The sequence below is a fragment of the Apodemus sylvaticus genome, chromosome 1 (genome assembly GCF_947179515.1).
Source record: "Apodemus sylvaticus chromosome 1, mApoSyl1.1, whole genome shotgun sequence".
In the NCBI taxonomy this organism is placed as follows: Eukaryota; Metazoa; Chordata; class Mammalia; order Rodentia; family Muridae; genus Apodemus; species Apodemus sylvaticus.
In genome coordinates this window covers 142,721,235-142,739,377 of record NC_067472.1, presented here as the reverse complement: position 1 = coordinate 142,739,377, position 18,143 = coordinate 142,721,235, and the positions used below count along the sequence as shown (strand labels likewise).

Here is an 18,143-nt window from a genome sequence, read left to right as displayed (position 1 = left end):
TTGGTTGTGCGCTCACAATGATGCCCACACGCCTGGCAGGTGCTAGCCCTGTCCTTGAAGGCAGTGGCTGGGCTGCCTAATCTCCGAACACCATCCCTTCTCTGTGACCTACCACCAGCTCTCACTCGGTTCATCTCTGAATGACTCCTGTGCGGCTCCCGCTGCTCAGCCTGCTTGGGCAGGATCCCTGCTGACCTGGCACCCAGGCCACAGAGGGGTGAGCCTTGTGGAATTGCTCCCCTCTGAGCAGACTTGCTCCAGGGCGCTTTCTCCTGCGGCCCACATCTCATCTCTGCTCAGTTCCTCGGAACATCTTGCGTGGCTATTCCAGAGTTGTTCTTTTTCTTCTTTTCTGTGTTTTAAGTCCTGGAGCTTTGGACCCTGAGGAGAGGTAGTAGGCTACTTATTCACTTCACTTTCCTGCTCTAGCCGCCTTAGGATATCTTTCTGTTAGCACAACAGTTGCCGACTGCTGTTAGCCGTGGATAGATAATGCAGCAAGTCCTGTCTCTTCATCTGCTCCTCAGCAGGATTGTGTGAACTGGGGTCATCTCGGTCACTTCACACCGCCAGACACCAAACTGAGCAGGGAGGTGACTTGCCACTTCCAGGGTCAGTCAGTTGCTGAGAGGCAGAGCAGAGGTGAGGACAATCCTGAGGACCTGAAGGCTGGGCTGGGCCTTTTCTAGCCTAGCTCTCTGGTGCCAGGGCATAGTACTGACACCCCACGGTCAGCTGTCACTGAGCCACTTAACAATTCTCTTCTCTCTTGCTTGTGAATCTTCCTTCAGTTCCATTTTTACAAATTGTTTGTTTTATTTTAAAATGCTCTGGCACACTCAGAGGCCCCCTTCTTGGCTTTATGTTTGTTTTGGTTTGCAGTGCTGCCCCTCTCCCGTGGCACCTGCTGTCAGTGGCATTTGTGTAGGGGGCTCGGCTGCGCCCTTCCAGCATAGTTCACCTGCCAGTGGAGATCCCAGGGGCTGTGCCCAGCCTGCAGGTGTCTGCCAAATGCAAAGGCCTCACTCACTCCGCCTGTAGTTCTGAGGAGGTGAGCCCGTCCCGCATGCCAGATGCCCCTGGCTGCACTCTGCATTCAGCATGCCCTGACACTGTGCTTCCCTGCCTTCCTGACACTGTAACCCTTTAATGCAGAGCATACAGGCCCACGTGCATTATTTTGCTGCTACTTCGTAACTGTAATTTTGCTACTCTTACGAATTTTAATGTAAATATGTGTGTCTTCTGATGGTCTTAGGTGACCCCCATTCCCAAAGGGGCAGGTTGAGAACTGTGGCTCTGACATAAATAAGCTCTCTGGGGACACAGAAGTAGAGGCCTAAGTTGACCTGTCTGTCGGGAATGTTGACAGACAGTAGTGTGGGACAGCTTTTGACCAGTACCTTCTAGCCTGTGCTTTAACATGACGCAGCTATCTCCAAAGGAAAGAGGGTTACCCTGAGGTTCAGAGATCAGTGTCCCCTGCGCAGCCTCCCTGACCTCCTGCAGCTTCTACTGTCTTTACTTGTCCTCTGGGAAGGAAAAACAAACAGGGACAGACAAAGTTCTGTTGGTGTTTTCACCTTGTGTTTTGATTGGGTAACTAAATCATGGTTGCTTTTCTTTTTTTTTTTTCTTTCGTAAACACGAAAATGTTAAGTACATAACAACTAAATTAATCTGTGCCTATAAATTAGTTAATTATGCTAATTTCCAGTTACAGAATTCCGTCTCATTCGCGTTTCCATTAAGCAGTTTAGGCTTGTGAGCGGTTAAGGCAGCCGGTTAAGCTCCAGATTAATCTTCAAAGCAGAAGGATTTAAAATGCACAGGAGGCTCAGGAGAATTGGTAACTGTGGGAGGCATTGCGGTCAAGGAAGAGGGGTCCCCACTTCCCTGCTCCTCAGCCCCCACATCTTGTCTAAAGTGCTTGCCTGCTGGGCCTGAGAAAGTTCCAGGCATAGTCTGAGGCTCCAGGAGTTAGACACCCTGGTGGCCACACCCTCCCCAGGAGGACAGGTGAGCCTGCCTCCTGATATCTTCTTGGGCTGCCCTGGTCAGAGTTCTAGACATAATCCCCCACTGAGGAGGCCCTTCTTTCCTGATGGCCCTGACAAGGACAGGCTCTTTGTCCAGTAGCAACTCAGGGTTCTGATCAGCCCTCCCTTCATGGCTGCTCAGTGTCTTACATTCAGGGGCTCCTTGCCTTCCTCAGAGGCCCCCTCAGGGCATGAGTTGGCTTTCTCCTTCCCAGCTACACACCCTCTTGGGGGGCTCCTCACAGTTCTTGCCTGAGGTGTGTGGGCATCCTCCGTGCCTCTGAAGCTTGGTGTTTGCTGCGTGACCCAACTGGCCAGTGCTTGCTGAATTCCTAAGTCTCTAGAAAATTCACTTCTGATTCTTGTCCGGTTCCCTGTGACAGGAGAAAGAAGCATCAGCTTTCTGGACCAGTGTTTTTCAATCGGCATCACGACCCCCTCAAGGGTTGTATATTATATATTTACATTACAATTCATAACAGTAGCAAAATTACAGTTAGGAAGTAGCAACAAAAGAATCTTATGGTTGGAGGGTCACCACAACATGAGGAACTATATTAAAGAGTTGCAGCATTAGGAAGGCTGAGAACCTCGTCTCTAGACAATATCTATGACTTTTCAACCCTTCTGTTTTTCTTTGAGACATCAACAGGACCCGATTATCAAAAGGGAGTATGGTATTCATTATTATTTAGGTTCGGCAAGGCCATCTGATTAGCAGATGACTGCCACTAATTGAAAAGGTAGCTTGTGACTCACAGCTCCTAAGAGGCCAGGCCACATCACACCATGCTGGGCCTCCTGTGGAAGCTCCAAGGTTGGTCAGGAGACAAGCAAGGGAAGCAAAGGACTCATTGCTGTTTCCATAGGAAGGCAAGGTGAGGCGCAGAGAGCAGGCTTGCTACTACAAGTAGCAGAACCGGCTACTTCAGACGATGCAGCAGAATAGCACGTGTCCCTAGTCATTGGCTAACTGCCCTCCCCCCGGTTGGACTGTGGAGACCCAGCAAAGGAGCCTCCCAGGTGGACACTGGATTGCCTAGTTTCCATGTGGAAGATATACTTTTCTATGCAAGTCATTTACTATGCCTAGAGGTTAGTCGAGGCTGAAGAGGAGAATCTCTTTGGGGTTAAGACCCCCCCAAGTATGAGCGCCTCACAAGACAGAGTTAACATGAGAACCTGCTCTGTCGGAGTATCATCTTGGTGGTTCGGTTATGAAGCCCATTATGATGCACGTGGCTGCAGCTGCCTCTCTCTGGGGAGACATGGGGTGCTGTGTTAGGAGATCAAGAATAGCTGGGGAGGCTGAGAGACCTGGCTTTATGTCGATCCACAATAGCCTCCCTACCCTATCTTGGGATAATGGCAGACTGTAGGTTTGTCTGGACCTCAGCTCCCAGGGACCTGGAAAAAGGCTATCTGGTGGGGCATATTCAGAGATTAACAGGCTCCAAGGAGATTATAAGACTTGACAGTTTTGCAGATTTGCAGACATTAAAAAACTCTTTTATGTGTATGAGTGTTTTACATGCATGTATGTATGTGCACCATATGTGTGCCTAGTGCCCATGGGGGAAAGAAGAGGCCAGCAGATCCTTTATGAGAGGACTCACAGGCAGCTGTGAGCCAGCAAACCTAGGCTGTCTGAGAGGGCAGCCAGTACTCCTAACTGTTGCCATCTCTCCAGTCCCGTTTTTGTCCTTTTAAACAACTGTTGAAACCTTGCATGCATGGCTGCCCATGGAATAGAATGAACTGTGGTTTTGCGGAAAAACAGACAAACAAACAAGCATTTCTCTGTGGATTTACTGAAACGAATTGAGGATTAATGAGTTGGATTTGTTGAGGAGAACTATTTGTCACACACAGGAAGCTACAATCTCATTTTCCTTGCCGCCATTCATTGCTCTTGCTTTGCCACTCACTTGCTAAAGGCAAAATACATTACTGCTCAGTAAACATCAGTGGCCCGGCATGGCAGCTCCCCTGCCTTCTCCAGACGGTGACAGGCAGGCAAGATGGCCAGGTATAGGCCGACTTCTCCTGTAAGACCTGTGTATGTGCACCTTGCACGTGTGTGTGTGTGTGTGTGTGTGTGTGTGTGTGTGTCTGTGTGTCTGTGTGTCTATGTCTGTGTTTGTGTGTATCTGTGTGTGTCTGGGCGCGCACATGCCCATGATTTGTGTGTATGTGCACACATGTGTGTGTTTTTGTGTGTTTACATATGTATGTGTTTGTCTATGTGTATGTGTTTGTGTGTGTTTGTTTGTCTGTGTGTGTGTTTGTCTGTGTGTGTGTTTGTCTGTGTGTGTGCCTGTATGTGTGTCTCTGTCTCTGTATGCGTGTGTACATGTGCACACATGTGTGTGTATTTGTGTGTGTTCTTTCTCTTCCTTTTCATGATAAGCTCCATCAGGAAATAGTTTGAAGGGCAAATGCTACATCTTGTGCTCTTCACAGAGCCAACTGCATGTTTCTGTGTTTGCCTTGCCTTACACAAGCCTGTTGTTCAGACGATCACAATATAAATCAGAAACAGGGAAGAGGGATGGATCACTATGAGAAAACTGGTGTTTTATTTTAACTTTTACTAAGAGACTTCTAAAGTCATGGTTTCAGCCAGGTTTTCCCAGGACATTTCAACTATTAGGCTTAGTCAACCTAATAGGATTGTATACATTTCTGAAAGGAGAAAGGCCTGTCCAGTGCTCTCCAGGATGGACTTAGAAGAACACCTAGAATTATCCTGTGGAGAGTGCGTCTCCTTTTCCACTCAGACACAAACACACGAGGTTCAACACTTTATACCTGTCTGTCTGCTCCTCCACCTGGGACCCACAGACTAGCCGCCAGAGTGGATGGCTCGACCGTGTTTACCATGCAGTCACTCGCCCTGATCCCATCTACAGGAGAGCAACCCAGCGGCAGGCTAACAACAGGAGCTAATTTGCCGTCCAAATGATTGGTCCAGATTATTTTTGTCCCCGGCAATTTATAGTAAATGAGCTCTTTTTTTTTTTTATTAGAGAAACAATGGCTTTTTTCCCCTCTCCTTGGTATTTTCAGAGAGCCATTCACATTTGAAGCTAATGCTGAACAGCAGGTTTCTGCTGAAAATATTTCCCTTTTTTTCCGTTGGCAACTGTCAGTGCTGGGTAAATCTCAGTGCTCAATACTTCTCACACGCCAGTCAGCCTTCTTCAAGATGGAGAGTGTCCTGAGAGCCACTCAGAGGGGGAGTCACTCTGCTTGAATGCTTTTATATATTTTATATATTATATATATTTAGATGTCTCCTGGCATCCTGTTCTCCTCATTCAGGAATAGGCACCTCACCATCTATAACTAGAACGAAAGGTCTTAGAATAGCAGGTTCAATTTCAGCATCAGAACCACAGAACAGGCTTTGGCCACCCGTGTGAGCAGCCATCTCTCTGGCCCGTCTGCTGCTAACTTTAAAGGCATAAGAAACACGGCTCCATTTATGTAGCAGCACTGGGAGCCAGGGCTTATTGGTCCGTTTCTCCATTGCTCTATCAAAATGTGTGAGTCTGGATAACTTGCAAACAGGGGTTTTCTTTAGCTCCCAGTTTTGGAGGCTTACAGTTCAAACAGCACAGTGCTGACTCTGGCGGGGTTCCCCTTGGAGAGAACACATGGCGGCAGATAGAATCAGAGCAGGAGCATTTGCAACAGGAAGAGGCTGCAGGATTTCGTAGAAGCCAGTGGAGCATTCAATGGTAGTCTTTCTCTTCTCCAGCAATTCCCTCTCTTGAGAACTAAGCAGGGTCTCATGAGACCTTCTTTAGTCCCTACAAAGGGAGTACACTCAGGAAGCAGGTACCACTGCATCTCTACAGCACCACATGCCTCCAGCACATGAACTCTTCAAGGGTGCTCTCAAACCATGTCTGTACCATAGTCAAGGGCTCCAGCTTGTGACTTTGTTAGTCTTCTTGGTAAACACTGTAGAAAATGGGGATCAGAGAGGTTGGGTCCATGCTCAGGGTCACACAGGTCTGACATTCTGGCTTAGGACTCTTTGACCCTGCCTGGGCTGTTCTGCCTGTGTCCACTGTTTACTCCTGCACTGTTAGAGCTGAATGAGCTGACTCCCTGGGCCCAGCATCCCTGAAACAGCCATGGAGTGAAGAACTGTGGGGCATGCAGACTGGGGCCTGGGGGAGGATGGTGCCTCATGGCCACGTCAGTTCTTCTACCCAAAACCCCAAAAGGAAAGAATACAGTGAACCAGCTTCACAGAGCACACAGGCTCTGGCTGGGGTGACTCTGCTCTACCTAGGGAACTTCACAGCAGATGCTCACAAGCCTGGGGGCAGGGGCAGGAATGAGCACCTAATATTATTTAAATTGAGAGACCGTGTAAGGGACGGAGCTTAGTGACAGAAAGGTTCCCTAGTTTACTTACGTAAGGCCCTGCTTTCAAGTTCCAGAATTTAAAATATATTATGAATACAAGATGGGAAACTTTATAAAATCAGCAAAGGATTAATTCCCAGGAAAGGCAAAAGTAAATACTATGTTATTTAAATATACACACAAATATAGACCGTAACGTTTAAAAGACAGGGGAATGGGTAACCCAAGATTCTAAGCAGTTTCCTTCAAGAAGCCGGGTAACAAGATGTAGACATGGGTAGAGCCCACCCCCCCCCCATTGAGTCTCATCTTCTCGCCTGCCTTACGTGAAGAGCACATATCATCCATTGTTTTATGAGACTTTATAACTAGCAGGTTGTCCCGACCTATGGGACCTAGTAATTTAGGGAGCTGAGGAGGACCCAAGCCTGCCTGAAAGAGAGAATGGGTGGGAAAGAAAAGCGAGGCCAAGCAAATGGGGTGTTCTTTGTCAAAGCCTCTTTAATGAAACGCAAAACGCTTGGTTTTGAACCCACCGTAAGAGGAAGTAGGGAGGGACTGAGGGGAAAGCTAAAGGCACAGAAAGAGAAAAGGTCATTTGGGGCGGAAGTTGACTCTGGCCCGAGGCATCTGCAGCTTTCCGGGAATGCTGGTTCCACCCAGACCATCCCAGGTGTTCGGCCAGGTTGATCAGCCTTGTGTGAAGAAGGGGGGTGTTCAGCTGTAAACCGCAAGGTCAGTGAACTTTCAAGGTGAGGGCTGTTGAAACTCTGGTTTTCTAGGGTTTGGTCTCCCACAGCAGGTATGCTATGTCCTCCTCCAGAGATAACAAACAGTACATCTTTAGAAAATATGGAAGGAAGGGATTAGTTATTAAAATTATACCCATTTTTCACAGATAGAAAAACTGAGGCTCATTGGAATCAAGCACATTAAGTACCTCCTGTGTGGCAAGTTCTTTTCCGCCATTTTTTCAACTCAGAGCCGGTAACTTCCTTCACTGCCTTGGACAGAAAACCAAGATTTGTGCCATGCATGACAGAACTTCCAGGGTCCCTATCTGGTCACGGGGCCTCTGCCCTGGCATATCTGTCTGTCTACTAGCCAGAGGGAGGCCTGCTGCACCGAGGGCCTCTCCTTGAAGAAGATGACACAGTGCCTTAAGTCACTGTGTGTGGCTGGCCATGGTGTCTCGCTGGCCACCCAAAGCTGTCCGTAGCCGAGGCGGTTCTGGGGGGAGGAGGCGGATGGGGAGCCAACGAGGAGAATGGCGCTGAGCTGGAACCACCGTGCTGCTCATTTGGCAGGCCTTCAGACTTTACTGGAAAGGCGCTCCCGGGGCTCCATCGTGGTCCTCCACAGCTGCCTGTGCCCACCTGGTTACATCCCGCATGGCTCTGTAAGACCCCCAAAAACTGAGGGTGCCCCACACCCCACGCCCCAGAATCACCCAAATCACTCGAGAGAAACGGTCTTGATGCAATAACATGAGGGTTTCTTTATTCTAGAATTCTGGGTTCCACAGCTGTACACCATGCAGGGCTAGAGGACTGTGGACCACGAGTGCTGAATTGTGACAGCTTTTATAAGTTTACGACAAAGCCCGTGAATCACAAACCAATCATTTCTTAGCATGGAGAGCCCACGAAATGCGAGCCAACTGATTTGTACCTTTTACCTAGTTTCTAACAAAGTGAGATAGCATTTTAAACTTCTGACTTCTTGGGGTCATTAGAGTTAGGCTGTATTATTTTCTATCCTTTCAGCTCTGCGCACCACTGTCACCACTGTCACCACTGTCACACGTCTGATGCCCTCAGCCCCTCAGCCCCTCAGCCTTACTATGTTTGTTTTCAGTTAATCTCTCTGACAGTGATTTCGAGTAGAATTCCCATTCCTTCAGAGTAGTTATTTCTAGTTAAGCCCAGTGTCCCTCTTAAGCACAAGGCCGTGTTACTGTGCCCAGAGCAGCCCTCCTGCCCCGACTGCATTGCTAGCTCCACTATACAGTCTCCCAAGGATTCCCCACAGGCATGCCTGCATTGACATGGAAACCCTGGAGGAAATGGCACAGAGAAAACCTTAGAGCAGTGGTTCTCGACCTTCCTAACGCTGCGACCTTTTAATACAGCTCCTCATCTGTGGTGATCCCCAAATTCTTGTGTAGTGACTGCAAAATTATTTCATTTCTACTGTTAGGAATCATATTGTAAATATCTGTATTGTCTGGTGGTGTTAGGGAACCCCTGTGAAAGGGTTGGTCAACCCTGGTGGTCTCAACTCAAAGGTTGAGAAACACTGCATTAGAGGGACTTGAACTTCTCTAAAAAATAATTTATTCTTCTCTCATGCAATACATCTCAACCATAGCCCCCTCCCTCTTCTCCTCCCAATACCCCTGCCCACCTCTCCTCTCTGCCATATCCACTGCTCCTCTCTTTCTCTTTAGAAAAGAGCAGGTTATTAGGTACACACCCTCAAACCCAAGCTGGATCAGGCAGCCCAGGAGGAGGAAAAGGGTCTCATGAGCGAGCGAATGGGCCAGCGACACCCCCACTCCCACTGTTAGGAATCCCACAGAATTCCCAAGCTGCACAACCATAGCAGATACACAGAGAGCCTGGTGCAGACCCATGCACGCTCTGTAGTTGCTGCTTCAGTCTCTGTGAGCCCGTACGAGCCCTGCTTGGTTGATTCTGTGGGCTGTGTTCTCCTGGTGATAGAGGAACCTGAACTTTAAAAACTGGTTAAAGAAAGGAATTGCCAACTCTTCCAGTTCCCCATAGGGAAGAAAGTCTCAACTTTGTAAACAATAAAGTATATCTAGTTATTTGTAACCGATGTGCAAGAAGATATAAGACAAGAACACTGGAGGCACGTAGTAAGGTTCTGGGCTCAGTGGTCAGTCATAGAAGCAACATGGTGCCAGGGTGTCCTGTGAGTATGGTGAAGAGGGTCTGCGCTTTAGTTCATGTGAGGTGTTTGTCCCCGGTACGGGGGAAGGTCTCTGCTCCTGCTTGAGTTGACAACCATCTCCTGACCCCAGGGTGAAGTACTACAGTAGACTCTTCAGTGTCCACAGAAACACCAGTGCTTGGGCTGAAGTCCTTATATAAAATGGTATAGCATTTGCATAGAACCTGCACACAGCCTCCTGTATATGTAAAATCATCTCTAGATAATACATAATTTGTAAATATTGTGTATAGATGTTCATTGTTTAGGAAGAGGTGACAAAAATGTCTATCCTAGTATAAAACAGAAACAGTTGGGGTTTTTTCTTTGTGTGGGGAGGTCCTACGTGTTTCAGCTGTGTTTTGGCTTCAGTCTGAGGGTGCAGGACGCGCACACATAGAGAGCTTCCTTGTCTGTCTATGAATGAATATAATCATCAGTTGTAGTTCTTGAGGATCTTCTGTGTAGGTCTGGTACAGGTGAGGTGCAGAGCCCTTCCGTGATGAAGTGAGCCCCAAAGGAAGGGGTGCCTGGGCCTGGTGTTTGTGTGGAGCCAGAGTGCTTGACCAACCGTCACTAACCTTGCCTTGAAAGTATCCCTAATCACACAGGGTGACCACTCCACAAAGTTCCATTTTAAAAGAGAAAAAATTTGAATGAAAGTGTATGTTTCAGACAAAGAAAAGTATCAGAAGTGACTGAAGTGCCATCTGAGGTTATTTCCATGTTTATTAGGCTTCCTGCAAAGAGTGTGAGGTCTACTTTTCTGTGGGAAAGAATGGGTCGGGCCTGCTTACCCACCTTAGAGAAAGTGGGTGGAAGGGAGGCTGCCCTGCTATAGCCGCCCTGCTCACTCTGTAGCGGGGTATGCCTGGCTGGGAAAACAGGTGGGTTGGCCTGCGTAGGGGCAAACAGGCTGGGCCCTGTGCACCTCACCAGGGTAGGGATGGCGGGCACCCCAGTACCTGTAGAGAGAGAGGCTTCCTAGGCAGGGAGTCCTGGGTCCTTTCCTGTGGCTGGAGACGCTGAGGCCTGTTCCATGCTCCTACACGGCGTGTTTTGATAAGAAGAGGCAGTCCATAGTTTCAAAGCTTCATTATAGCAAAGTAGAAAGAGAAAAGGAGATAGAGAAGTAGAGAGAGAAAGAAAAGATAGAAGGATGGGAGCTGGCCATGACCATGTGGAAAGAGGGGAAAGAATGGGGAGACAAGGGGAACAGGGGGACAAGCGCAAGGACAAGAGAGAGAAGCATGAGAGAGCTGGGAGGGGCCAAGAAGCCTCCTTTTAAAGTGGGCTGGGCTACCAGGCAGGTAACTGTGGGGCGGGAAAACCTGGCTGTGGCCAGGTGACTGTAGAGGGGGAAGTCCAGACAGAATGATGGCCACGGGGTTATGTTCAACACTTTTCTATTAAGTCTTAAGTAATTCTAAGACGTAGAGTATGTCTCCATGACAGGCATGGCCATGTACACACAGACCTGGAGTACTCTCATGCAGGCTCTGGAGACTCTCAGGAAGTGTTCTAGTGTCTGGGGTCTGGGTTAGGTGTTTGTTGGTCTCTTCTTCAAGAGTGAAATAAAAGCCCACATAGATTGTAAAGGACCAAGGAAGCATTCTTTAACACTAAAGCTACAGTACAGATTAGAAAAGATACAGAATTGAGATTGGCCATGGGGCTGCAGGGTACTCAAGGGCTTATTATTAAATGAGGGGCCACCTTTTATGGGGTTCGAGTGAAGGAATTGTTCATTACTAAGGGTGTAATGAGTGGTTATTTATTTGGATTGGCAGGCTTAGTGTACCTAGCTCTTTGCTCTCTGTGCATTAGTCATATGCACAGGTATAAGGTGGTAAATAGAAAATTCTCTCTAAAAGTTCACTTAAGGAGATACTTTTGTCTGACTGAGTCTGACTGAGTATATACCCGAAAGTTCAGCCACATGAGTCACTCAGACCAGACTCTACCGTCAGACCAGAATGCATTGGGAATATATTTGAGTAGAAACTGAACAGTTTGATGGCCATTTAAACACTATAACCAGAAGCACTTTGGGGAGGAAAGGGTTTATTTCTCAGGAATGCCCATCACTGAGGGAAGTCAGGGAAGGAACGCAAGCAGAGCAGGAACCCAGGGGCAGGAACAAGCAGAGACCATGGAGGAGCGCTGTTCATTGGCTTGCCGGACATGGCTTGCTAAATCCACCTTCTTATACACCCCAGGGGTGGCATCTCCAACGGTGGGCGGGGCCCTCCAATATCAATCTTCAGTCAAGAAAATACCCAACAGGCTTGTCCACAGTCCATTCTGATAGGGACATTTTTTAAATTGAGGGTTCCTTTTCCAAAAAAAAACAAAAAAACAAAAACAACCCCAAAAAACTATAGCTTCTGTTAAATTGACATAAAACTAGCCAGAACGTCCAGGTACACCCCTTTAATCCCAGCACTCAGTAGGCAGAGGCAGGCAGATCTGTGAGTTTAAGGCCAGCCTGGTCTACAAAGTGCGTTCCAGGACATCTAGGCTACATAGAGAAACCCCATCATCTCTAAAAAACAATCAAACAAACAAAAAACCAAAAAAGAAAAACAAGAAGCAAACTAGCCAATACAAGAACCTTCCAGTGTCCTGGTGTCCTGGTGTCCTGGTGTCTGTCCCAGTGTAAGCTTCCTGAGGCTCTTGGGCCCCGCAGGTTTCTGGTCCCGGGTAGGTCACTGCATTCTCAGCATCCCCAGTGCTGACAATGAGCTCGCCCTGTGCTTGCAGGCATCCGGATGCTGGATGGCGATGTGACCGATGTGGTTGAGGCCAAGTCTCTGGGCATCAGACCCAACTACATTGACATTTACAGCGCCAGCTGGGGACCAGATGACGACGGGAAGACAGTCGATGGACCAGGCCGGCTGGCTAAACAGGCTTTCGAGTATGGCATTAAAAAGGTGTGAGTAACCCAGGGCTACCAGGGAGCACCCAGGGAACAGGGTGGGGTGACCGCACATTTTGAACATTTAAATATCAAATTGACCCCAGCCATGGCCTGAAACTAGACCGGCAGGAAAGCCATGCAGCACCAGAATGAAGGAGAAGTCTCTCAGGGGCTCTGGGGAATGGTGCATACCCAGCTGGAAGGGCAAAGCTGGTCTAGGCCTTAGCACTCCCGGTCCCTGCCTGTTCCACTGGAGGCTGAAGAGGCCTGAGTAGGTGGTGGGAGGTGGCTCAGTCAGATCTCCCGGCCTGCTCCTTGGACTATGCAGGTGAAACACTGAATGAAGCTTTTTGTCTGTTGTGGCCTCACTGTCACCTAGACACGCCCACTCGCACCAACACACTGCCCAACAGTTACAGGTTCACAGGCAAACCTGAGAGAGCATCCAAGAGGTTGACTACCTTCTGCTCTGAGGAGGCCGGAAGGCTCATCTCCGGAGGCCTGCCCTCAAGCCCTGTTCTATCACCCACTGTCACTGTGGAGGGGTGGTGGTGGACTTAGGGAAGACTGTCGCTGTGGAGGGGTGGTGGTGGACTTAGGGATAACGAGGTTGGGAAGGGGTAGCAGGAGATGAACCAAACCAGTTCTTACAAGCCAGGTGGCAAAACAGATTGCTGGGTGAGGACAGTTCCTTAGAGCAGTCAGGTGCGGTTGTGGTCAGCATCCAGGAGGCTGTGGGTTGCTCACTGAGCACCAGACCACGGTATAGGTGTGGCTAACGAATGCTGGCAGGGGAGGGGGGGGTGTCTATCAGGAAGCCCAGGTGTTTCTGATTCCTGTGGGAAACAGGGAAGGGGAGGAGGGTGCGGGGATTGAGCCCATTTTATTGTTTGTGTAATATAAAACATTTCTTCAAGTTTTTATTATATTGCCTAGCAATTCAGATACAGTTAATAGTTAATAAGTATATCCAAAAGTACCAAAAGATTACACTGCAAACAGGTTGTTTCCCTCTGCCCTGCCGTTCTGCTCCAGAGAATCAATCTCGCTCCCTCTCCCTCCCTCCTCTCCCTTTTCCCTCTCCCTCTCCCCCCTCTTTGTATGTGTTTGTGTTTGTATGTGTATATGTATGTATATTCACATGCAGGTTTTTTTCAATTGTTCTTCACTTATTTACTTAAATAGTTATTTAGTTAAAAGATTTTATTTTTATATTATATGTATATACGTGGTTTGCCTGTAAGTTTACATTTTTACCATGCTATGTGCATGCCTAGTGTCACAGAGGTCAAAAGAAGGCGTTGTATCCCATGGATCTGGAGTGATAGGCAGTTGTGAGCCTCAGTGTGGGTGCTGGGAATTGAACCTGGGTCCTCTGCAAGAGCAGAACATGCTCTTGGCTGCTCCAGTCCCTAGTTATTTAATTTTGAGATAGGGTCTTACTCTGTCACCTCTGGTTGGCTGGGATCTCGTTAAGTTGACTAAGCTTCTCTCAAACTCACTGGAGATCGACTTACCCGTGCCTCCCCAATGCTGGTGTTGAAGGCATGTGCCACCACCTTATTTTTTGAGATAGTCTGTCCGTGGGCTTACTGACCTTAGAGCTTGCTGACTGGCTAGTCTGGCTGGCCAGCTAACCCGTCCCTGTCTCCTGAGCACTGGGATCCTAAATGTGGGCCACTGCGATCCCAAATGTGGGCCACTGTACCAGATTTTTCTTTCTCCTTTCCTTTTTCACATGGTTTCTGGGGATCAAACTTGGGTCCTCTTGCTGATGGGGCAGACGTCTTCCTGACTGAGCCATCTTCCCCGTCCCAGTCTTCTTTGGGATTCTTTTTCTGATTGCCATGTAGTTTCTTTCTGGGTTGATCGAGTTGGTTGCTGAGTGTTATCTTCTCTATGACAAGAGATTTGCTAGAGCATCCTGCCTCGCCACATCTGACCGCATCACGTCCCTGGAGTGCCTTCATTTATCCAAACTTCTCAGTCAAGGGGTGTACTACACCTTCATTCCCTGCAGGAAGCATCTCGTCTGCACGTCCACAACACAAGGAAAGCCATCGTCTTTCACCAAGCCACCCAGGGCCCCATGACTGAGAAATTAGCAACTAGTAGCAGAGAGGTATCCAACTTGTCAGAGGAAGGAAAGTAAAAGAGGCTCAGCATCTGTCAGTGACAGACAGACAGCACAAGACCTGTGCCCACTCACACAACACAGACCGTTCGTTCTGCCCCACCGTTCCAGCAGGAAGAAGAGGCGGCTTCCATTATTCTGCTGAACACCTGAGCCAAGCCATGTGCTGGGCTGTCGCTGGGCCACGTGCTGGCTAGGGGATTGCTGGCAGACTCGGGCGTGACCAAGTCAGCCACTGCCCACAAGGGATGGTGACCAAATCAATCACTTGTTTCCATGACTCAACCTCCCTCCCACCGTTAGATCACTCAGCTCTCAGACCCGATGAGGAGGGAGACATCCTAAAAACTGAGCCGAGCTGCAGCTGTGGAGAGGCTGACTTAAGTTGGCGGTCACGTTCTCCGCACAAAAGGCATCGACTGGAATGGTGTTAATGCTGAACATCTGGCATGTCTATGAGATGCTTTCTAAAGATGTGGCACGGAGCACTGCGTCCAGGAGAGGACCAGCCTGTTTTCAAGGGGTCGCTGCAGTGTGTGTGTCTAGGTTTGTGTACGGAGCCTGCGCAAGTTGGAGCTACAAAGAAGGGAACTTGGCATTCTGAACCCTGAGCAGCGGCTGCTTTGTCAGGTTGTCAGGGCAACAGGGATGTGTAAAGGGAGCTACGCAGCCCTCCTCGTTCTTGTCATGCTTCCTTAGAATACAGAGGCCATTTAAATTTTAGTCATTCTGAAGTAAAGTTTGTTACCGGCCTCTTCAATCACAGCTGTCTAAAGGCGCGGGGGGAACGCTCCAGGAAGAACGTGACGACCAAAGCACACGCCCCATCTGTTACTCTTCCATGCCACCTCATTTGTGACCTGTTAGCTCTTTCTGTAATAAGTGGCTTCGTCGTCAGTAGGTGTCAGGTGGCTTTAGAAGCCATTCCTGGGCACGGGGATCTCTGTAATGCTGGTCATTATAAAGCCTTACTCCTCCCTTGATTTTTCTCTCAGAAAGGGAATTAAATGGTCTTAAAGAACATCTGGCCTTATCCAGCCGGCCAGGGCTCACCAGCCCTCAGGACAGTTTCCTGACAGTCTCTGCCCCCCAGGGAGGATACCAGTGCAGTTTGATGGTGTTCAACTTGTGACTTTCCTGAGCAGAAATTCAAGGCCATGGAACATCCCCTCCAGAGTCTGCAGATTCAAGATACGGAAAGTGAACCTGAGACCCTCAGGGAAAGCAAAGGCCTCTCTTGCAGTCTAAACCTAGCCACACTCCCTGCCTCCCTCCAAATGATCTCTAGAAAACCACAGTAAGACGAGAAAGAGGCCATTGATACTGTGGCGCCTTTGGGAAGCTAAATGGCCAGGCAGTGACTGCCTTCTGTCAGATGGAAAGGCTAGGGTCAGGCAGCAAGGTATGGGCTAAGAATTCTTAGACATGCAGATTTCAGGCCTATCAGGAAATGAGGAGGTGGGACCTAGTGGGAGATCCACTGCTCACTGTCACCACACCTTGAATTGTGGGACTGAGCCCCGAGTATTCCCATGTGATAAATAGACTTCCTTCACCATGAGCCTCTATTGTGACCTGTCACTAAAGGCAAAATCAATGGATACTGCCAGTCATGGGTTGAAACCTACAAAACTATGAGCCAAATAAACTTTGTTTGTTTGTTGTTTGTTTTTTCTTTCTTTGTTCTTTCTTTGCCACTTGATTTACCTGCTATGTTTGTTAAAGTGCTGGACAGTTAACCGACAGACCACCCACCTGCTAGGCATGTATCATGACTCTTTTGTGGTTCAGTGCCTACACATTGAGTCTGGAGCACTATTTAAGCTGTTCTGTATATTTCCAGGATAATATGATTATTAAACTCTGTGAAATAAGAACATTTATCACCTGGTTTGCATTGGGTACAGGGTCGAGAGTGACATTATCTTGTAGATGATTCTCCTAAGGTATAGATAGGCTCTGATGGCTAAATGACCTTTTATTTGGATTTTAGTCACTTTCAACTGGCTCTGATTCATCTTCTCCAACAGGTAATTATAGTCTTCATGCTGAGGACATGCTCTGAGAAAGCCATCATTAGGCCATTGCATCATGATGTAACCTCATGATAGAGTGCTTGCACAAACTCCAACAGCACAGAAGCCTTCCCCACACCTAGCTTCTCTGCACCTGTGTGATCCATTGTCCTGACACGGGGCATGACACAATTCACAGACACACCCACTTCCTTGTTTTGTGCCTTTCTTTTAAAAGTTAACCTGTTTCTTAGAATTTCTTCTTTTAGGGGTGTGTGTGTGTGTGTGTGTGTGTGTGTGTGTGTGTGTGTTAGTGTTTTTCCTCCATGCATGTATATACACCACATGCCAGCCTAGTATCTGCAGAGGTCAGAAGATGGCATCAGATCCACTGGAATAAGAGTTACAGATGAGTGTGAGCCTCCCAGGGGTGCTAGGAATTGAACCTAGGTCCTCTGCAAGAACAAGTGCTCTAAACTGCTGAGCCATTTCTCCAGTCCCAGAAGTTAACCTTTATTGTGAAGTATAGGTAACCTTTGTGGTAAGCTCTTGGACGTTCAGTGAAGCCCATTTTGGAGATGCATAAAGCAGAGTGAATGAGCCATCATAATGTATCTGGGTTACGGGAGCACCAGGAACCTCCCTGTGGGTTTTGTTGGGAGCCTTAGCCTAGAACTGAAGTCTCTTTAGTCTGCAAAAGAGAATGTCCTGGGCCTTCCAGATCAGGTGGTCCAACTTCCCCAAGGGAAGACCTGGATGCTGAGAAGGGATAGATGGATTGGTTCATAGAATCTGTTTAAACGATGTCTTTAAACTGAGCTCTGATTCAGTGTCATTCCCCTCCCTATGTTTGGAAGGGGGAGTTCTCAGTCCTTAGGAGCCTGGGAGGTCCAACTTATGCAGCTGTTGGGACAGACTTAATCGAGTCTTCCATGAGCTAATCATTAGTGTTCGTGGCTGAGATGACACGAAGTTCGGTCAGAAACCATTGATCCCATGGGCGTGTACAGAACAGAACTGCAGGAACCTGCCTGATCTGTCACTGTCATGAGCTTTCTCTGGTTCCTGTTCCTGATGAACGAGTGAAGTCACCAGTCCGCGTTGGTGCTGACATCTGACCTGACTGCTTTAACATTCATCTATTTATCCACGGCAGCACCTCAGGGAACTCTAGTGGGACATCTGTAAGCAAACAGTGTTCTAGAACAGGGCCGTGTTTCTCTACACAGTCTCACCCAGAAGGCACAATCTCTCCTCTCCCCCCTTCCCCCTCTTTGAAAAATGAGCTGGCCCCACAAGAAGCTGATCTCCACAAGTATTTCAGGAAATCAATGCACTTCTCTCTCAAAACCAGCTCCTTTGACCCATAAAATTTAAACAATTCCAAACTCTGCCACTGTGTGTTTCTAACCTTGGTCTTACACTGAGCCCCCTTGGTCATCAGCTACAGTAATGAGAATTAGAGACTTTGCACTGGGGTCTGGGTTGTCCCGTGAAGGGCAGAGGGATCTTTTGGCCCGTCCTTGCCAGGCTCAGGAGTATCTGTTGTCTTAACACTGTTACCACGGGCAAAATAGCTTCACCAAAACCTGACAGAACCCTTGAGCAGAACCCATGTGGTCTCAGGGCAACCTTCACAGCTCCGTGGAGAAATAGGCTGAAGGTGGAGTTGCAGACTGGTGTGAGATTCTTCC

The 18,143-nt window shown here is 48.3% G+C and overlaps 1 protein-coding gene across 3 annotated transcripts in view; it reads left to right on the top strand.

The window, feature by feature from the left end:
• Positions 1-18,143, top strand: part of Pcsk6 (proprotein convertase subtilisin/kexin type 6) — a 191,113-nt gene that overhangs the window by 79,839 nt on the left and 93,131 nt on the right. For all 3 annotated transcript variants that reach the window (XR_007973956.1, XM_052161235.1, XM_052161242.1), the window contains exon 7: positions 12,141-12,313. Coding sequence is in view for 2 of the 3 variants with exons in the window: in XM_052161235.1 (XP_052017195.1) it covers positions 12,141-12,313 (173 nt within the window). In the remaining variant the exon portion in view is untranslated. The remainder of the gene's footprint in view (positions 1-12,140; positions 12,314-18,143) is intronic.